The following is a 23,271-nucleotide window of genomic DNA, read 5'->3' on the forward strand; positions in this document are numbered from 1 at the left end:
ACGCTTCTTACCTTTTTGCAACTTCCTCGGTTAAAATGCTTTTAATTTTTATAAAAATTTTTTTTATGATGTTCCTCTTGTTGTTTTAAATTATATTGTGTTTTATTATGCCTTTGTGATGTTGCTGCTGTTGTTGTAGTTTCATTTTTGCCTGTACAGCACTTTGTGATTTTATCTGTGAAAAGTGCTATAGAAATAAAATGTACTACTTACTTACTTTGTCCCATATTTGCCCATTTTCAGACTTTAGCTACCATTTGCCAATACATATTTTTTTCCCCTTATTTTTGTCCACTTTTGCAACTTCTTTTTGACATTTGTATTCAATTTTTGTCCCCTTAAATTTTTTGGCCACTTTTCATCCCAATAACTAAGCTTATTTTTGCCCAATAAATACAACTTGTTTCCTTTTTTCCTTACATGTTGTCTAATTTTTCCCACAATTTTGACCTTTTTCACTATTGTTTGCCACATTTTGCCCATTTAAGCTACCCTTTGCCATTACATACCACCTGATTCCTCTTTATATGCCCATTTTTTAGCCACTCTTGACTGCTTTTGGCCCATTTTAGTCACTTTTCACTCTTTTCTTGCTACGTTTTTGAGATTTTTGGCCACCTGTTAACATATATGCCTCCACTCGCTCGTCAAAAAAACGTAACGGATCGGACTGGCCCTCTTTGGGTCGACGGCCCACCGGGACAATGCCCGGTATGCTAGATGGCCAGTCCACCCCTGCTTGTGACCTAAGGGGTTGGTTCTGATGTGTATTAGCATAGTCCTCCTTACCCATAATCCTCCCTGGATGCTACTGTGGCTGTCTACTGCTCTTCAGGTGTTAAAAACAAAAAACAAACATAGTGTAAATGCACCCTTAAGCTAGAGGGGGGTGATGTAGGCAAAAGGACAGCATTGGAATAATCCTATCAAACTTTACACCAAGAAACATAAGATAGGATTTTCTTTGTATTTTCTTTAACAATGGGTTTTTGTTGCTAAAAAAGAGGCCTCAAAGATAAAACACCATACAAGAAGATGTGGGGGGGGGGGGGGGGACCGGGGACCTTTTCCAACAAAGTGAAGTTGTAAAGACTTAATCTAAAACTGTTGGACGGGGGGAGGGGGGACAAAAAGGGTGTTTCTGATTATAACTGGATGCAGGCAGGAAGCAGAATGAATGAAAACCAGAGAGAAGTGCGAAAAGCTGGAGAACACTATGTAGCCATGAGTCACAGTGGTTTTTTGCTCAGTGGATTTTGAGACGTAAAACTCAGTCTCCACATTTTCAAACAATGGTAGACTTGTCAGTGTCTATTCCTGAAACAAAAGTAACAATTATCTAAAAATCATAACAGTGAGAAAAGCATGTTATGGCCACTAAAACAATGAAAGAGCAATAAAGAGAAACACAGTGTCCTACAATGTATTTTCTAAAGTGAGTAAAATTCCGTTATTCGCAATGAGAGTGTCTTTAAAGGATTTAGTGATTTAAGGTTTAATACGAGTTCATAATATCACCTGGTTTCCCTGTAAAGTTCCCTGTTGTTACTCAACTTTAGACAAAACAAGTAATTCACACCACATATTTAAAAATGATCCCCAGTAGAGTTGTTACAACAGTTAAAGTCTTTCTTATGTTAAACATCATCGGCCATTTGAATATACAAAATCATTCTCACTCCTGCCAAGCACTGACATTTAAACTGATCCCTATCCATACTCATTATATAAAAAACACAGAGTTATTACCACTTTATTTGTAATCTTGTGACAATATTTATGATGTAATTATACTTGTAATTGTATTTGTAATTGTAACTGAGCTCAGATATTTGACTTTGTTTTTGTAATTGTCATGGAAATTATATAAAAACATTATAGAAATGTCTTTTTTTGTGATAAAAAATGAAAAATGGAAACATTTTGGAACTTTTTTTCTGTGATAAGGCTAACATAAGAACTTAAAAACTAGTTAAATAGGATAAGCATCACACTAAAACGTGGGTGAAAATCCAGTAAGGCATGAAAAATTCAAAAAATGTGGAAAAACACCCAATTTTCAGCGGCAAGGCAAAAAAAAATTGGAAAGAATTTGGAAAACATTTTCTGAGATAAGGCTATCATAACTTATCACAAGGCATACAAATGTTTTATGGGGTTATTTATTTCACTCTCAAGAATTGTGATTAATTACATTTGAACTTTAGTAATTGAGAACATAATTTTAATTGAATTTCTGGGGGAAAAAAATAATTAATTTCAATTCTAACCATGGTCACCGTAATCATAATTGAGTTGTAACTGAACATGAATAATTGAAGACGTAATTGACCCCAACTCCCAAACACTATTGTACCACAGGAGGTCTGAAGGTTAAAAACAATGCCAATAGATGCTGTACAGTGGTCAGCACATGATGAAACACATGGTCCTCACAGGGATCTAAGGAGATAGTTATCAGGGCACCCATCCTCCACACCAGCTCCATCCACCTATTACATTACATGTGATAACATCAGAAGTCGTATGAAGAATGCAAACAACCAACCAGCGACACCATAATACTCTCTGATGGGCAAGAGGCTGAAGATTGAAAATAAAGCTGAACAACAATATATTATCTTTTGTTCAAGTATGAACAGGGGCGTTGGACTGGGGGGGTAAAGGGTACTCAGTACCCAGGGTCCAAGGCGGGGGGTGGGACCCTCAGAAGTCTGTTTTTTATATATATGTACAAAAATGCGTTTTAAACATTTTTAGATTATTTATATTGGAATGAAAAGGGTCCTGTGTGAAGATAAGCTGGTTGTTAATCACAGTTTTGCACTAAAACAATTATTCATGCTGCATCAGGTCTTATTTCCACCCCCTTTAAAACAGTGCTAATGGTACGACCCACATGTGCTTCTGCTGGATGTAGATGTAACAAGGAGCAGGAGATACACAGATACACAGCAGCATGTTTTTTTCAGGCCAAAAACACCAAAACAGAAAGAAAGGAGAGGGAGAGAAGGTGAAATCAGGACAATCTGCTGCTTACTCAGTTTTTCAGAGGTGAGCCCTAAAACACACGTCTTGTTTTTCAATCAATATATTATTTTGTTTGAAATAAACTATGTGCACTCTTGCGCTTTTAAACGCTGAAACATTCTTTTTGCCCGTTAAATCTTAATTGGAAATGAAATTATTAAAAATAGAATACATTTTGAAGACTATATTTTGGTGCCACCAAGTCTTAAGTGGGTGGCCAGAGTGTTTTATTCTATCTCTACCTTTTATTAACCTTTGTACACATTTGCTTTGTGTGTGTGTGTGTTAGTTATAACCCCCCCCCCCCAAAAAAAAAATAAAATAAAAAATTACCAGCCGCCCCTAAATTGTAGCAAAAATATGTCACAAACACAATATTCAATAAATAACTAAAATATCGTAGAAAAGATTTAGAAAATACAAGCAAAGGATATGGATATTTTAAAAACAAAAATAATCATTTACTCAGTCATGGTCGGGTGTAGAAATGTCATGAATTACTTCTTTTAAAACGTACTTAAGTACAAGTAAAATGACTGATTTAGAAATACACTCAAAAAAGTACAAAAGCAACTCAATTACAGTAACGTGAGTACTTGTAATCAGTTACCAGTAGTACTTCTATCACCTTTATTATTATTGATTCAATGTTTAAATTTGTGCATGCATCGATAATCATGCAGATCAATATACAGTATAAGTCAATCTTGCTACAATACAATACTGCTGGGAGCATACACTGAAAACAAGAGGATACAGTCAGTAAACAGTGTACAAACCACACACACTAACACTACGTATTTCCATCCTGTCACAGAGAAACAGGAAGGGGAAACACAGCTTCCTCTGGAAGAAGTGGGTGGATGGGGCAGTGGTTATATATCCTTAGTTGCTATGTGCATTCGAGCACGTGTGTGTGTGTGTGTGTGTGTGTCATACCATGCAGTTCATAGCAAAGTGGTTGTGCTGGGTCTGTAGCTCAACGGCATGCTGGTTGTTTCCTCCAATCTCAGTGTAACTTGTCAGGAAAAGGCCCTTGTTGTGCATTATCCAATCAAACATCTGTAATGAATAAAACAAATGTACAGTCAGTTTACTAGAAAGCCGTCAAAACTAAAAACCTAAAACAAATCTCATGATTACAGGAATCCCAATCTTTTATCAGCTAATACTGCCCACTTAAAAAAGTGGGAGCAAAACTTTCACACATCCGTTATTAAATTAGAGTTCTGACACGCAGCATGCATGCTTACAACAACTTTAACAGTTTATAATAGCTAAACTGTCTTAGGCTACTCAAGCACACATCTCTAACATCTTAGGTTTCAAAACTTATAAAAGCAAATTATTTTCAAATTAAAAGGCCCCATTCTGTACGGAAGCAGTTTAGGGACAGTTTTGATGGAGAAAGTAATTTTGGGCAAATCAAGAATAAACTTGAAAATTCGAGAATAAAGTTGAAATTTAATGTCAAGATTAAAGTTGAAGGTCTGCTAATGAAGTCAAGTCTACGGAAGCTGACGAGGACCAGTTCACCACATGACAACAAACAGCAGATCTTGGCCATCTACAAAATGCTGTGTACCAATGAATGCAATAAACTATACTTCAAAGTTGGGCTTAATAAAGAGATTCTTTCTTTTTCAGCTCATAAACACTGAGTTGTATTTTCTTTAAGGACTTTAAAGAGACATTGCCATAGACTAAGCAGAACTAAGTAACTTTTTCACCTTAATAAATCCTTCTGGCAGTCCCTTTGAGGGTAATACAAGTGTTTATGGGGTGAATGGGGGGTCTTTCATCTCCCCTGCTGTCTCTGGCCAAAAAAACGCACTTGCATCTTTCCCTGCCTCCGACCCGGACGTTCTGCTTTAAGGCAGCCCAATACAAACTAATGCTAGATTATGACCAGCACACGGTTGTCTACAAATTCACGTTTCTCAAATATGTCATGGCGGAGCCAGCAAAAAAAAAAGGCAGAGAACACATTTGTCCGAGGAACGGAGCAACTCCATGCAGTGACAGCTCAGCAGCAACACACAGCAATCACACACACTGTCGTCACAGCAGCAGGCACGCACACACACTCACAACCCAGCGCTCCATCAGGCAGCACACACACAAATATCCATCCATTTTCAGAGCCGCTTTGTCGACACACAAACACATCACACACATTTCCAAACTCCCTTCCATATTACTCGCACATCATTCATTTATTTTACTTGTCTCTCTTCCTCATACTGTTCACATGGTCACATGGGACTATATGTGTGAAAGCACCCTTTGTGTCACTGTTGTATTAGGATTTTTCAGTGATCGGTTGCTACTGTCTTGGGAGAGCAAAGGTTCGACTTAATTCTCAACATTTCAACATTATTCTTGACATTTAGACTTCATTCACAATTTGCCCAAAATTATTTTCTACAACATAATTGGCTTTAATCCACTTCCTTAATACTGAACTAGCTTTTTGTGAGCTCTATTTACCATGTTTTTGGTTCAGAATCAGAATCTCTAATGTATCCCAGATGAATATGCTTTTGGAACAATGTTATGTATTTATAATGTTGGTTAAAACTGGAACAAAGCCTCCATCAGAACTGCAACACTAAATGAATGTGAACAGCTGACTTTATGCAATAACATCTTTTTTTAAAGCACCTTCTCAGCGTCCTGCTCAAAGAGCCGCAGCTGGAAACACTGGTCCAACTTCAGCTTCCTCATGTGCCACAGCTGCTGCAGATTCTGCTTGGTCCCGTGCAGTTTATCCAACAATCCCGTAACTTTGGCCACAAGATTGTGAGCATCTCCGTGTGTGAGGAATCCATGATGATGATGGTCGTTGGAATCTCCACTAGCTCCGCCTCCACGGTTACCATACCCGCCTTCACTGGTGCTTCCGCCCCCTGTCGTTTGCAACTGCAGTCTTTGGAGAAGCCGTCGTCCCTGCGTGTCTAGCTCCTCCACGGATGCCTTTGTGGCTCTTTTCTTCAGTGTAGCATGTTCTTCCATTAGCCGGCGAGCCCCCTCCAGGTCCCGGGGTAGATCACGCTGGGACAAGGTTTCCTGGAGCTCTTCCAAGCGTGACAAGGAGCGACCTGCGTCACTCGCAAAAGTCTCGAACGACAGTCGCACCTGAAACATAGGTTTAACGTTACCTGCATGCAAGTTAAAGAGTCTTATCCTGCTGTTTTTCTCTTTTAAAACACACTATAAACCTGAGGCCATTCTGTGTGGGATTCAAACTGCAAGCATGTACAAATAAGGGAAGACAAAGAAAAAAAAAGTATGCAAACCTCAATCCAATCATCATGGTTGTACTCCAAGCTGCCCTCAAAGTCAGCTGTCAGCTGGGATGGATCCACAATCTTGGTTAAACCCTCTAAGGAGACCATTACCGTCTGGTGGGACAAAAGGAAGAGCGAAACAATGAAAAGAACGATCTCACAGAAGGAGGTCAGGACGAAGGCAGGCAAAGGAAAAACTGTTTTCTGTTAACAACCATGGTTGACACAGCCATCACCACATTTATTGTAAGAATCAAATGATATTTCCTTTGGTCAGGTTCAGAAGATCAAAAAGCTACTCTAGATCACATGTGTCAAACTCATGGCCCGGGGGCCAAATCCAGCCCTTCAGAGCATCCGATTCGGTCCACACAAGAGAGCAAAAAAGTCAGAGAAACCATGTATTATTGTCCAAATTAAACTAATTCAGCTGTCGATATCTCCAAATTAATACACAAATTCAATGAAACTACACAATATTAGCAGAGCTCATATTTTTCCCATGCATAGATCACATGATGGCAGTCATTTTTAATCAAATTTCATAAAAATTGTACACAAAATCAAATAAATTGAAAGTGAAGATCCTGCCGGGACTGATATCCTTCACTTATTGCTTTGATATTATCAGTGCCGTCCGTGCATATTTCATCATTTATGTATGCGTTGAAGTGCGAACTAGAGCACAATAATGATTAAATTACTCATTTTCCCACCTAAAATCTGTGACCCACTTAAGATAAACTGTTCCGTATTTTGCCCCTGTACTAAAATGAGTTTGACATCCCTGGTCTAAAGCATAAAGACACAGCGGTGAGGACAATCCTTTAAATTAATATCAATGAAACGTCAATATATATAGTCATATGTTTAAAAAAAAAAAAAAAAGGTTTACAATGTATATACTGTATATGGATGTTCCAAGAATATCTTTTAAATGATCACAATTGATAAAAAGCGATGAACACCTCCCATCTACCTTCCAAACGGCAAATGGCATTCAAAGAGTAAACTTGGGCGTTCTCACTGTGAGCTATTCACAAACTGTTGTTCATGGAATTAAAAAAAAAAAAAAAAAAAACAAATAGCTTGTATCGATCCAACAAGAAACAGGATAGGATAACTTTGTCATGTCCTACATAACCCGTTTCCATAGTAACTGGGTCAGAACTAAATATACCATCTCAACATGCTTAAACAGGACACCACAGGGCCACTGCCATAGAGCAGCAGCAGGGAGTAGGGTAGCTACGCATGTACATAATATCATTTTCTATCCTATGATAAATATGATCAAAAGTACTGAACTAATGAATGCTGACATACATGAAAATCAGCTACTACACAACAACAAACTAAAACAGAAATTCTACAAAAACATTGTTGAACGGAATTATTTTAAAGAAATCATGACCCCTTAATATTTTTTTTTTTTTTTTTACATTAAAGTGACCTACCTCGAATTCAAACTTGGAGCTGCCAAAATTAGTTCTCTGCTTCTGCCAAAAGTTGTCCGGCTTGATGATCAGAGCAACATGGATACACGAAGGGAAAGACTCCTGCAGGATCTTCAGTAGCGGTTTTATACTGTCCCACTTTGAACCACGCATGTCCACAATGACTGTGAAGCCATGCCTGGCAACCTCCTCGCTGCAAAATCAATTAAAACAAAAGTTAAAAATACACATAAACAGAAAATAAAAGCCATGGCACTGGAACAAATGATTTCTTGCTTACAGGAAATCAGCATTCGTATAAAAAATAGAACTGCGGCAATAGCAACAAAATCTCTGAACATGTTTGACAGGAAAAGAGACGCGGTAAAAAAAACCTAGAAAGAGAAGTTTTTTCCTGCATTAAGCCATGAAAGAGGCTGGTGAGAAAAAAGTATTGGCTTAAAAATCCTCTTGTTACTTACCCGACATCCTGCTGCTAAACACGTCTGTAAAAGATGGTTTCTAACTATTAAATGTTTTATATGTCAATGTGTTGAATAAGGACGTAGAAACAGACACAATCTGGCATGCTCTACCTCAGTCTGACCTGCTTCTATTAAAACAGTTCAACAGCAGAATGGGTGTGTGTGTGTGTGTGAGAGAGAGAGAGAGAGAGAGAGAGAGAGAGATAGTACAAAACAGACGCTCCTCAGATCCAAACTAAGTGGCAGATTGCCCACAGGTTACTCCCCATCTTAGATCTTTCTAATTAGCTTTGCTTCAAGGTTTTTATACAGCAACTTCTTTTTCTTCCTTATGTTCTTTCTACCGTCAGACAAGTCGCACATTATTATTTAGGACATTGAAACAATTTTGACCGCCAAAAAGACTGCTCAACCTCTAAAAAATGCTTCATAAGATGTTACATTCAGTTCTCTTATAATTAACCTAAAAATTAATACAAAACATATAAAAATATCCTCTTTGCCAGATATTAGCAGATATCTGGATCAGCGATCATGACCAGGATCCTTCGCACTTTAAATGCTTTGAGGAAATTTCTATCCCCATTAATAATGATACAATAGGTCCAAATAAATGTTAGAATGTTAGACAAATCGCTATGAAATGCGCAATCCGGTGTCATGTACTGAGCTCGCATCGTACTGACATTGTAGACGCGCATTACCGGAAAATGAATTTTTGCTAAAAAAATTATAATTAATTTTTGTTCATTTTTGATTTCAAAAGAAAACGGACACATGTTTTATTTGTTTATTGGATTAGGCTAGGGTTAGGGTTATAATCTCAGTACGGAGGTAAACTCGGATTTGGGGTAATTGAGGAACCAACCCAACATAACTGAATCAAATTTAATAAAGCGGTCAATCACTGACCCAGATATGAATTGTTAAAATTTCGCCAAAGATAAGAAGCATGGATTATTCAGAAATAAAATGGATTAAAAGTGACCAAAAGTGGAGGAAAAGGTGGTGAATTGGGATTTTAAAAACCACAGAAATTGGTTAAGAGTGCAAAGATTTGCAAATTACAGTGGCCAAAAACGAACAGAAAAAGTGGTAACAAAGGTTCAAAGTGTCAATATTGGCTTAAAAGTGGGAACAATTAGTTTAGACAATAATGGGTCAACGTATGCAAGATTAGGTGTGAATAGTGGTGGAAAGGGTTTAAAAGTGGTTTAGAAGTGATGAAAATGTCTTGAAAGTGGCAAAAATGTACAGAAAAGGCATTGAAATTTGATAGGGAAGGGGCAGAAATGGGTGTAATGTAGCAAAAATGCATTGAAAGGTGGCAAAAATATGGCAAGAAAAAGTGATGAAAATAGGTTAGAATATGGCAAGTTTGGTGTTGTTGCAGAAAAAGTTCAAAATTAAGAAAAAATGAGCCCCCCTAGAAGTATAGTTAATGAAAAACAGCTGAAAGTAAGTATATATGTCTAAGAATGTTTATAAATGGAGTTACAACTTAAAAAGTACAGATTTATTCAGTCTTAATAGAAACTTTACCTCGGAATGGTAGCAAGGTATGCTACTAGCCTGCGCAGGTCTTCGGGTCGTATTCTGTCATGGTTGCTTCGTGCTGGAAAGGTAAGAATGGGGCCTCCTCGTCTGTCTCGCCCACCTTTGAACAAATGTTAGCATAGTGCAGTGCATGTTTAAATCTCACAAATTGAGAAAGGACAGCAACAAAAACATTCATTCAATGAAATATTTCCTCATTTTTTAAAAATAAATAGATATATTACACTTTCAGTCACAGGTTGACTTAATAATTTGTGTGAAAGTACAACCCAACCCATTTCAACTTTTTCAGCCCATTTCAACCTTATTGCTAATGTTCAGCTATTGCTAGCTTATTGCCTAGCTAATGCTTTGTTAGTGCTAATGCTAGGTTAGTGCTAAATCTCGGCTATTGCTAGGTTAATGCTAATACTAGGCAGAGGCTAATGCTAGGTTAGTGCTAATGCTATGTTAATGCTATTGCTAGGCTAATGATAGGATAATGTTAATGCAAAATATGCTCATGCTCGTTAATGCTATAGCTAGCTAATGCTAATACTAGCTAATGTTAATGTTAATACTATCTAATGCTAATGCTAATGCTAATGCTAAGCTGATGTAGTTTGACATGGGCCAGCACCTGCATCCTCACTTGCATTTTCTTCAGGAAATGCAAATATTCTAGTTTACATTACGCTTTATGAGTTTTTGTTTTTCCTTGTCAAAAAAGTTAAATTATTAGCATCAGTATCATACATTTCTGGTTAAGTAGCTGGCAAAGGTCAAGTAAAATGACAGCAAAAAATGCTAAGTAATACTAAATAATGACAGATTATTGATGTCGTGGGATTGGTGTTATACATATTAACAGGAACGGGATGTTTGACCTGAGAGGAAGGCAACCTTCTCTTTGAGGATGGGCAGCACATCAATCGCCTTCATATCTTCATTGCGATGAAACCCTGAAACGTACAAAAAAAAAAAAACAAGAAATCTAAATTAAAGGAGGAACAGGAAACCAAGAGTTTTTAAAATATTTAGTCAATCAATGAAATGAACAAAAGACCCTTTTTGGTGGAAGTAAAATCCAAACTTTTAAACATACCTTGCTTATAAATATTTGATAGAATTTGATGATTGTTTCCTCTGGTCTTAGGATTGATAATTAGAACATAATTTGGTTACTACAGACAACATTGGTACAGGACATTATGGGTTCGAAGTCAATGGCCAATTGGCTTAATTTCCACATGGTTCAGTAGCTTTTATTCTGTTCTATGAATCTGTGATAACCACATTTATTTACTGATATGAATAACATCCACTGTTATCCAGAGTGTATACTAGTAGTCATCTTAAAGATTATAATCCTTGTTTTAATCAGAAATAGAATGGGTTAAAAGTGATTGGAAATGTTGGAAAAGGTGGTAAAATGGGATTTTGAAAACCACAGAAATTGGTTAAAAGTTGAAAATTCAAGTGGCCAAAAAAAGTGGTAAAAGGTTTCAATATGTCAAAGTGTCAATATTGGCTTAAAAGTGGCAGAAAAAAAGGAGGAAAAATTAGTTTAAATTGGCAAGTGATGGGCATGACAAATTGTGAATTTGGTTAAATTGGCAAAAATAAAGCATGAAATATGGGGAAGAGGTTAAAAGTGACAATAATGGGTCAACATATGGTCAGAAAACTTTTAGAAAGGGTTTAAAAGTGCCAAAAATGTCTTAAAAGTGGGAATAAAATGCACAAATATGGCAAGAAAAAGTAATAAAAATGAGGAAAAATTAGCTCAAATTCTTAGTTTGGCTACCCCTTCAAGTGTCTTGTGACCCCAAATAGGGTCTCGATCCCAAGGTTGAGAACACCTGACATAAAGGATATGCAAAGCCACGAAATGTCTTGGATTTTTATTTCATCGTTGATATATGCATTTCTTCACTTGTTATGTTTACAGATTACACAATGAGAGTGCTCTGATCTAACAAATATACCACAATTAGGGATTTCACATAGGGGCTTCATTAGGGTTTCAAGTAAGTTAGAAATCCAGGGCATAGAAGAAGAAAAAAGATGCGACTGAGAAAGCATAGATCAAGAAAGAAAGGTGGATGAGAATTGAAGGGTGATCAAACACCCTTCACTCAAGTGGAAAGGTCTTTTTTACTTGGGTGGTATGGAAGTATAAAAGTGAAGTGGCACAAGCTGGAAATGATGACAGGGGGAGAATGCAGAATATGACAGAGCGAAAGAGCGTGGAGCAAATAGAATGATAACAACAAAGCAACACTGCAGAAAGAGAGTGTGACAGCTAAATAACTCCTCTAGGGTTTAATGGCTGCTTTATTGATTTGAGCCACCGTCTCAGAGAGTTGGACGCATTAGCCGGGCCTGGGTAATGGTGCATTAGCTCACCACAGGGATACGCTGGACTGGACACAACCTGACTCAGATAATGTCACAACCAGCTGAAACTAAAGGAGACTACAACAGTATCAATCCTTTCCTTCTGTTTGTGCTCCTGTTGTAGTCTTTGCCAGTACGTCTTCTCATTTCTTAGAAGAATCTAAACAAGATATTCTTGTATAATTTTGTCAAAGTATAAAAGTCCACAGCCACGATACCAGTACTTGAAAGGTCAACCATTTAGCTATCCGTTGGAGCAATCATATTGTCTTAATGTACTTCTACAATGTCCACTTAATAATAATCGTTAATGAAAGACAATCCTAGCTTAAATGCATCAAGCTCAACCGTCTCCAAACTAGGGCTGGGCGATATGGACCAAAAGTCATATCTCGGTATATTTTTTTTCCTCAAAATGGAGATACACGATATGAATCTTGATATTTTTAACACAAAGTTTTACCAGAAAAACAATTCTTGGTTAAATTTACTGATGCAAAACAGACTATTTTTTTTTTTAACTTTTTCGCTTCTAAGTGAGTGAGTTTAGTAGTAGTGTGGCTTCTTTAAGGGTAGGTCTGGGTTAAGAAACATTCAGCAATCCATCTGTTTTGTTCATGCTGTTCTCTGAAATTGTAAATGCGACTCCTAAAATGAGTATTTGAAAACAAAATTATATATATAGTAATTTTCTATATCACCAAAATACAGATCCCAATATCTAGAATCTCAATATATTGCCCAGCCCTACTCGAATAATAATAATAATAATAATAATAATAATAATAATAATAATAATAATAATAATAATAGCTTGGATTTATATAGCGCTTATTTTTTTATTATTCATTCACACCAGTCACTCACGCGGTCATGTGGTGGTAAGCTACAATGTAGCCACAGCTTTCCTGGGGCAGACTGACAGAAGCGTGAATGCCATTTCGCACTGACGGCCCCTCTGACCACCACCAACATTCATGTACAATTCATACCCATTCATACAAGGCAATGTGGGTAAAGTGCCTTGCCCAAGGACACAACAACAATGACTCAGATAGAGAAGGATTCGAACGTTCAAATCTTTGACCCACTCTACCACTGAGCCACGGCCGCCTCAACCACTATTCCAAACATTTTAAAGCCAACACCGAAACAGAGGGGATATTCTCATTTCAATAAATCAATCTGAAACAAGCAGTAACTTGGGAAAAAAAATTAATTATCTCAAAAAATTCTCATTAAACACAAATACAACTTATAGAACAACACTTAGAAAAATAGTAAGTGACACAGAAACTATGATATGATATAATTTGATATGATATACTGTTTTATTTTGATCAAATGCAATAATACAAATAACAATATTACGATAAGACTTTCCTCTAGAAAAAAACAAAAAAACAAAAACAAAACAATTACATATATTACTGCATGCATTTTTGTGTTCGAAAGGGAGGGAACTTATAAGTCCCACCCCTTTTACTACGTACATTAGAGTTACAAATGATACATTTTCAGCATCCTGTTTTCAAGTCATTGCTGCTGTTAATAAATTAATTTTGTCATATCTTTATATGATTTTGATGAAATACACACAAAAAACATATGACACACTTTAAACATTGTCATTTTTTTTGTATTTTCTTTTAAATTTCTTGATAGCTGTACGCTCTTTAATTTCTATTGACAAACTGTTCCAGAATCTTATTCCACACACTGATATACAAAAGCATTCCCTGGCACACTAACAGACTATAACTTTGTATTTAAGAAAAACTGAGCATCTCTAAGTACCGGTGAGTAAAATAGACTTTTGCACCAGTCTCTTATCTTATACTTACTCCCATCTCCTAAAAGCATTTACTGTATATGCCCACAGCATAAAAACTAAATTGAGATTTTATGTGTACTCCAAGAAAGTAGCCCAAGAAATGAACCTCATCTCCTGCTCTTGTTTGTCTGTTAGCACATGCAATTCATGTTTCCTGTGAAGTGTGCCCAGACACATTCCTCACAGTGGTGGTTTATGTAAGATATTGGCTCTGGCACACAACCAGCACTGACCTGTGTTAACTTACAGTGCTAAAAACCCAGATCTCTGCAGATATTTGGAAACCAAATCCTAGTATGTCTGGATGGCAGAATGCTCAAAATATACTGACTTTGGGCTCATAGCAAGCAGTTGTGAAACAGATGTGAAATGTGTGATTTCTGCCAAAACCCTAATTTTTTTAAAAAAAAAAGAGTTCAGCACATGTTAAAAGTACATACTGTACAAATCAGTAAAACACCAAGGTGCTTAAAGAAAGCATTGTCTTTGTAAAAATATTATCCCATTGGTTCTGAAAAGGTAAGTACTCCAGACATGCATTACCACACGACTGGTTCTAATTTTAGTCTTGATGATACAGTATGCAGCAAACATAGATCCCACAGAAATAAGGCATTACATTACACAAAGTGATTTATTAAACCCAATCATCGCCTTTGGTTACACACAGTAACAGACTGAACACTGGCCTCCCTTCACTAAACACATTCTTATATTTACAAGCCTGGCTAGTATGAAATAAAGCTTTTCAATCACAGACTGTTTGCTAATAATACACTCATAATGAGAGTAATCCATTTTACTGACAGAGTAAACTCAGTGCCCCGTATAACTGGGTGAACGTATCAAATTAGGTTCCTCGGGTACATTCATTTTATTTTTCAAATTTTATAATAGCATTCTGGATAGACTGCAACACATTTGCACCTGCTGTGATATGTCCACGTCTTAGGAAATATTACAGGGTGATGACATAGGGATAAGAAGATCAAAATACATGATAAGTGAAGGAATTATACAAACATGAGCAATGACAGTGTACCATAGATGAAAAACATGCATGCACGTCCCCAAGCCAGTGTGTAAGTACTTTAGCATACACACTTAATCTATTTCTGAACAGTTAGTAGAAACATATCGCTCCCACATTCACAATTAATTAAAAACAGCATGATGTAAAATTAGGTGAAAAAGGAATCAAAAATAAAGTAGGGCCTCTGACTTTCTGTCATCTCCAAAAATGGACAAAAATTACGGACTTCATTTCCTGAAACGGAAACAAAAGTTTTCTAAATGTACTTTTTTTTTTTTTTTTTAACAAAATGAATGGATTATATCCATACATGCAAGTTTTGGGACAATATTACATACAGTATTTATTATTCATAAAGACAAAAAGACAAAAATATTAACAGACTTCTACATAAATGAAAAGAGCTACAGTATATGGCACAGACCAAACCATCAACTATATGTTTTGCAACAAAAATAAAACAGGTGCTCTCATGTCTAGCAAACAATAAAATAATAATAACAATGCATTGGATTCATATAGCGCCTTATTTTGGTCACTCAAAGTGCTTTACATGGCATTATTCTTTCACTCTTAGTGGTGCTAAGCTACTATTGTAGCCACAGCTGCCCTGGTAAATAATACCGTAAATGGTAAAGTAAAGGAAAGTGGCAAATAGCAAAACAAAGCTATATTTCAATTATTGTGTATAATTTCAGCACATGCTGTTGGCACACTTCTGCACCATAGAAATATGAAATTAATAACAATAGTAACTTCATTACCTGTGTTAGGCATGTTTTGCACAATTTCAGTAAGCCAGTAATGACATTTAATTAGGGAAAGCTGATGAAACTGAAACAAAATGAGAATTGGTAAACTGACATTGAAACAAAACAGAAATGGGTTTTCTCTGAAACAGAAGTGAGGAATTTTTTAAACGGAAAATCTGAGACTTTAAGAATCATGCGTTACTACAATCACATGTATTAGCAAGGATAGCAAAGCATAAACAAAGCTACAAACCCAGATTCCCGATATCGCAAACTTTCCCCCCTCACAATTGTTTTAGAAAGTGTCTATTGCCGTAAGAACAACCCCTGGTGGTATTGTTACCAAAGTACAAGTACGTAGCGTCTTAGGGTTAGGGTTAGGTTTAGGGTTAAGTTTATGGTTAGGTTTAGGGTTAGGTAATAACCCAATATCGCAACATTTTTTAGGGTTAGGGGTATAACGATGAATCGTAAAGCAGTTAAAAATCGATTCATAGGTATCACGGTTCACATTGATACTATGAAAATTGAATCGCAGTACTTTTTTTAAACAGCAGAGGGCACTATATATTTATCCTTGTCCAGAAGCGGAGGCGGCGGGCGGAATCTGCTACTATTTTCTTTCTGGCCACCTTCTACTCTTAAACATGTTCATAAATGATTCCTTACCCCTTTAGCACCAAAATAATATCTGTAATATTATGTGAATATCTGTAAAAGTCACGTTTTTCTATTAGCTCTGTCTGCTAGCGCATAGCATCTCTTCTTCACTGCAAGAATATCTGCATGCCAACCGACCACTGGTTTACCAGTGCCCTCTGCTGGTCCAAACAAATATATGCCTTAAATAGTGCAATGACTGTTAAAGGACAAAATACATTTTCAGTTGCACTTTTAAAAAGAAAAAGAAATATTATGCAGTTTTGCATTGTTTACTATAGAACCAGAATTTTAATTGATAGGCTTCTTCTTTATTTGTATTGTTTCTTTATTTATTTCATTCAAGATTTTTTTTTAGTTAAATTGCATTGTTTTGAATAGTTCATCAAGGGATTCTTTTGACAATGAAAAAGAAAAGGAAAATAGTATAGTATTTTAAGAATATTTTTCAGTCATCATTTGTATAGAGTCCCATTTTGTAAAATGAATCGTGAGAGAATCGTATCGTGAACCCAGTAACGTGAACCCAGTATCGTGAACCCAGTATCGTGAACCCAGTATCATGAATCGAATCGTCTCGGGAGTTGAGTGAATCATTACATCGCTAGTTAGGGTTATAGTTAGGTTTAGTCTTAGTCACGTGGCCTAAACTGGCCAATGAGGGGTGCTGCGTACGGATAGAATGTCGGTTTATTGGTACTACAACCGTACGGGTAGCCACTGCCATTGTTTTAATCCCAACCAGGTCATAATGTTTTCAACCTTAAAAGTTCAAAAATGACTCCATATAATGTGATATCTCGGAAATTGAACCAAATTCTAGAACCATGTTGTGGTCGATGCCCATGGCCATATGCTCCATGCTTGTGTGGGTTTTCTTCAAGTAATCACTAATCAGACTCTTTCCCACAAACTAAAAAAAACTTGTATTTTGGGTTCATTATTAGAGTGTCAATATTGTGTGACTACACTGCAATTTTACTACTCTTTTTTTGCACGAATTATGAAAGCAAATAGTCTCCCTGTTAGTTTTTGTGCTCATTACAATGGGATTGCATCTGCACCTGTAAACCTTTGAAAAAGTGGACCAATCCAATCATACAATCTAAACATTAAGAAAAACTCTACAAGTCAAAACCTATTCACTGACTCAGAATTTCTAAATAGTTTCATAAGTTATTGGAATGGGTAATGATTGAAAACAAATATTTAACCAAAACTATAACTTGTGCAGGGATAAATTGTCTTTCCCTGCAAGCTCTGTAAAACTACGCTCATTTATGCCTAAAATAACTACAGCTGCAGATATTTTTCTCTTTTTTTTTACATTACATTAAAGCTCCCAACCACATTTTTTTTTTCTAAATCTTTTGACCACAGGCTAGACTGCACAGGGTGCATCAGCACAGCCTGGCACAGTGAATTAAACCAACCCTGTGTCCAAAACATTCTAACCTCATAGTCAGAGCAATTACAAGCTAAGTCAGATGTATAAGACTGTGAAAAAGAAAAGAGCTGTCTTGCTGGAGGAACTAAAAGTACAGTTCTGTGGTCTTTTTTCTATACCATCTGAACACAAATCGGCATGCTTTTACATTTCCAGCACAATTACATTGTGGGATCCGTATCAGAGCAGTAGACACAAAACATATATATTCAATCAATGCGAGTGCAGATGATGTCTACTCATGCCTAACTCATGTATTTTTGTGTTATAAAAATCTTGAATTTTAGAATAATTAGAAACAAAAGAAGAAAAAAAAAAAATGAGTTAGGAATACAATCTCGAAAATAAAAATAAATAACACTTTTAATATGAGGATGAAAATAATTAAAATAGTTTTGAAATAGATTTTCTTTCAGTTGATTTTTCTGTAAAGGTTTCTATTGGGTTTAATAGCATGTTGTTTTTATTGGTCCTTTTAAGGAACACTGGTTATTTGTCCATTAGCTCTGAAATAGACCAGCGTCTGTCACTGTCTTCAGTTTTATTTGAAAGTGCCTTCTTTGAATATATATTTACAATATACAGTATATTTTACAGTTCACTTTTACTTTTATTTCAGTATAACCCTTTCCCTTGTGTTTTTTTTTTCATTTTTGAGTTTTTTACTTTAATAACTATTTACAACCATCTTTCCCCTTTCATGAGTGAGTAGCTTACCTCCCTATGTAGTCAACCTGTAGCTTACCTCCCTATGTAGTCAACCTGTAGCTTACCTCCCTATGTAGTCAACCTGATTGTCTGTTGGTCATTGTGATTCCGTTTGTAAATACCTGCCTGGATTTGTCTCACATCTTTTCTGTTCTGTTGATTATTACTTTCTAATTCAGTCAGTATTTCATCAGTTTTTTTTTTCACTCATTGCTATTTTTCTTTATTAAAATAGACCCGTTTGGTTTCTACAGCTTGGAAGCAGCTCACATCTCCAGACAACACTACCATCACATTATTCTGCTTCACAACATGTATATAAAATGTGAGAATTGGGTGACATTGGGCACATTTCTCAGCATGGTTTGGCTCAGAGCTTTGAAGAAATATTGGGTAGAAGGGGAAAGTGCTTTTGGGAAACTGTACACACACAGAAAATGTGGAAGCAGATTCACTAATGGGACCAAATTGCTCCATCCGGACTACTTGTCAGATGCTTTGATAGCCTTGGAAACACATTCTGATGTGACGTTACTGAATTAAAGTCTTATTTCAGCTGTTGTGCTGTTCTCATGCCAGACCTAACTTTACTATACCTCTGTACGAGGCTTTTATGTACTGCATAGGCATGTGTTGTGTTATGCAGAGGTGAAAGTAATAAATTACAAGTACTCACGTTACTGTAATTGAGTTGCTTTGATGGATACTTTTTAGTTTATTTCTAAATCAATAATTTTACTTGTACTTAAGTATGTTTTTAAAGAAATGAAGTAATCCATTACATTTCTACACCCAACCGTTACTGAGTAAATTATTACTTTTTGTTTTAAAATGATCAAACGACAATGTGAAACTATAAAAAATGAAATGACCAGACAGCAATTGAATGCATCACATCATAGCCCGACCAACCGTGCAACAGATTTTGTAGCTACACTTAGAGCCTTGTTTTAATTTTATTTTTTTAATTGAATTCATTGGTGTCATTTTATTTAAAAAAAAAACAAAAAAAAAAAAACCTTTTTTTAGATGCCTTTGTGGAGAATAAATCAAGTTCCAACTGTGTAAAATGTAGTCTCTTCCTTTTTAAGTTTATACATGAGATGTTTACTGTATGCAAGGGAATCGTCGCAAGATTAATAAGCAAAAATAAATGTCGAGGATGAAAGTAACTGGTAACTTTTACTTTGAGTACTTTTTAATTGAACTACTTTTTTACTTATACTTGAATATTTCATGTATGACTTAGTTGTACCTGAAACCTGTAACTGAGTGGAATTTCAATCAAGTAACAGTACTTCTACTTGAGTAGGATATATCAGTATCTTTACACCGTTTGTTTGTGCCAAGGGATGAATATTTGTAAATAAAGGTTTATTGTAATATTGACAAAAAGAAAAAAAGTGATGTCTCTTCACTTAAGTGAAGCAAAGCCCTGCAAAACAAAGGCGTTAACCACCCCACATGCGCTGACAAGCATCAGGCCTTGAGCTTTGTGTAAAAGAGAGTTCATCAACAGGGAGTGAATGTTTAAATTGGTGTATAAGAAAGAATATTTGTTGCCAGGTGCAATTGCTGTGAAGATGAATACAAGTGTTACAACACATGTTTTCTGTATCGATTCAACTGGAGAGCTATTTATCTTTGGTCATGGGACACAGCTGAGGGAAAGCTAATGATGTCACATTCAGGAAATAGATGTGAGCACGTATTGTTTCAGGTGGTCGTCCATGTTCAGTCGTTCTGACACTGTTCTCATTAGAGGTACTTGTGCGTTTTCCTGAAAAGCTGCAAATGCTTTCACATGCTAACATGTATTTGTAGAGATCTGTTAAGACGTCTCTACATTAGTCAGAATTATGCCTCATGAAGATGCCATGTTGGGAACTATTTCTGCACAGCTCCCTGGTGTGCTGTGATATCAAGCTGCCATTGCCCTACATGCTGTTGTGGGCTGTGCAGATTTTGAGCCTGCGCTCTTTGATAAACTGCCAAAACAAAGTCAGTCATCGCGTCTACTGTGTTTCAAAAACTGAGTGTGCCGTGAGTGCAGTACAACAAGGTGGTGAAAGTAACAAAGCTTTACAAAATCCTGTCTTTGTCCTTTTAGCTGTATCCTGATTTTCAAGTATTTTGTGGTTTTTTTTTTCCACAATGCATTGAAAGGAAACAGTCATTGTCTCCTTTCTCACATAAAAAAAAACCCAACTTATTCTCCCTCCTATGCTCTGCTCCACTCCAGTTCTTTGACCTTCATCCAGAGCTGGCAGGGAGCCTGGCGACTGTGGCGAGCTCAACTTTCATCAGGTTTCTCATATTGTTGTTACAGTGTGGCTTACAGCAGAAATAACACTTTGCTCTGCCCACAACCTCTCGACCTGAATATAACCCTAAAGCAAAAGCAAAGTGGGCTTTGAATAAGTTATAACAAAGGCCAATGTAGGAAAATAAAACATCATGGTGTGCGTCACTGGATAAAGTTGGAGCTCATGCTTAAATTTGAATAAAAAAAACAAAAACGTCTTACGGTATGTTGTGTTTGATCCGCTCCATATGTAAGACCCATGGCCATTTCCGTATATGTGTCAGCAGTCAACCTCAAGTTTTCTCAGTGAAGTATTCAGCCAGTTTATTGTCTTTCTGTTATCCCTTCCTTATCATGTGGATGTCCTCAGCGTCAGTATAGTTGATATTTAGGTAGTGCCAAGTCTAATATTTGAGCAAGTTTCAATCAAGTCTGTGTAAACGTTAACCCCTCAGTAAGTTCTGTTCTCAGAGCCTGAGGATCTCTCCCTCCCACAGTTTACTTTAAACATTCAGCCAGCAGAGTCGGGATCAACTATAATTGTAATCGCGTAATTGCGATTAATTAATTACAGGGAAAATTAACGCACAAAAAAAAATTAAAATTATCGCGTTATTCGCTTCTTCTTTTTTTTGCACCGCAAACAGTGCGGATCCTTTCTCCATTGCACGCGTTCCCGGTATACCAATAATACTGATGAACCGGCTACAATGGTAGAAGCTGAGGAGTCTGAGGAGTCTTTGAGCGCATTAATGTTACTTAAAAAAACACACCGGATGGAAAACTAAAGGACCATGGACCATGTGAGGTGCCCTCAGGCCTGTTCTAATAGCAGCATTAGTCACCAGTTAAAATATGATTTACTAGGCTTCAAACTCACAAAGATAAGTTCAGATGACAGAGGTAGTCAGAGCCTTAGCAGAGTTAAATACTGCTGCACTTGATAGGTTTTTGTATTAAAACATTTATTTATTTTATTTTCACTGAAACATTGAGACAAATGTGTTGTGCTGCAGATTTGGTGTTTTGATTTTGTTGTGTATTTCTAAAAATAAATAAATATATAGAACTTTTAAAAAGTAAGTGGAGTTTTATAAATTCTTACGTAATTGCTAAATGTATGTAAGAACATGCTTCGGTTAATAAAATAGTAGTTAGTGGCTAATAAATTAGGACATTCATGATTCCCAATAGGGCTGAACGTGAAAATAATCTAATTGCGACTTTTTTCCTCAATATTGCAATTGCGATTTAATATGCGATTATTTTTTCAAGGGCCTCTTGTCATGTATTTTTCAATGAACACAAGCAATAAATCAATCTGTTCCATAATAAACAATTTCAGATTTATTTAAACTTTAAGTAAATATAAAGTATACATTTTAAAGCACAGATTACAACAATAAAGCATACAAATCTGTGGCTTTACCTCTTCAACATATCTAACAACTAACAACTAACTTCACGTTTCATGAAACATGTAAACATGTAGACTGCATTTCTTAAGCACTCTCCGAACGTAACAGGACAGTAGAAGACAGGACAATAAAGCAAACAAGCAGTGTTTCATAACAGCTGGATCACAAAGCCATTTATGAGACCACAATCCAGGATTCAAGTCAGAATAAAGAACTACTGTGGCTACATCTGCATGTGCTCTCACAATAATGCACAACAACACAACATACAAGGAAATAGCATACAACATGTAGTGCGTGCGGTCAGAATAATTCAAGCGAAGATACAGTGAAGAAAGAAGATGCATGTAGATGTCACAAACACAAACTAAGCATTAATGATATTTTTTTTCAAAATAAAGTGCTTTTTTAATTTTTCTAAATCCAAAGGTTGCAGAAAAGATTGAGAAACCTCGCACTAATTTTATTCAATCAGTAAATTATGGTTGCAATCTTTAAGTTGCATCATCATGGTCACTTTTGCTTTTATATAATATTTGAATAAACATGTACAATAAAAATTAAACAAATATTTGTATGCAATGTGCATTAGAATCTGATGGAACATAAAATAATGTATAGGAATCATCACCACCAGATTGATTGTCATTATAACGCACAACCTTTTCCTAAATCTAAGAACGTTGTTGTATACATAAGAAAATATTATCACATCAGAATATAAAATTTGTATAAAGATTTGTAAGAAAAGTTGTCCCCTTTGAAGATACCTCGAACAGAGTAAAGAAAAACAGAACAAGGGCAATAACTAGGGAAAAAATAGTTGCACACTTCTCATTTTCTAACTCCATCAAGGTATTGATACCCTGAAGCCACACACCGAATTTAGTTATCCTATCTTAAACAGTTTCTAAAAAAGCTGTCCCCTTTGAAGATA

General features: G+C 36.2%; 1 protein-coding gene across 1 annotated transcript in view; it reads right to left on the bottom strand.

The window, feature by feature from the left end:
• Positions 1-23,271, bottom strand: part of triob (trio Rho guanine nucleotide exchange factor b) — a 123,269-nt gene that overhangs the window by 70,375 nt on the left and 29,623 nt on the right. Inside the window, 6 exon segments of the mRNA XM_028470258.1 lie at positions 3,970-4,092; positions 5,695-6,168; positions 6,330-6,434; positions 7,778-7,970; positions 9,784-9,898; positions 10,665-10,739. Coding sequence (XP_028326059.1) covers positions 3,970-4,092; positions 5,695-6,168; positions 6,330-6,434; positions 7,778-7,970; positions 9,784-9,898; positions 10,665-10,739 — 1,085 coding nt within the window.

Source organism: Gouania willdenowi, chromosome 16, assembly GCF_900634775.1.
Source record: "Gouania willdenowi chromosome 16, fGouWil2.1, whole genome shotgun sequence".
Lineage (NCBI taxonomy): Eukaryota > Metazoa > Chordata > Actinopteri > Blenniiformes > Gobiesocidae > Gouania > Gouania willdenowi.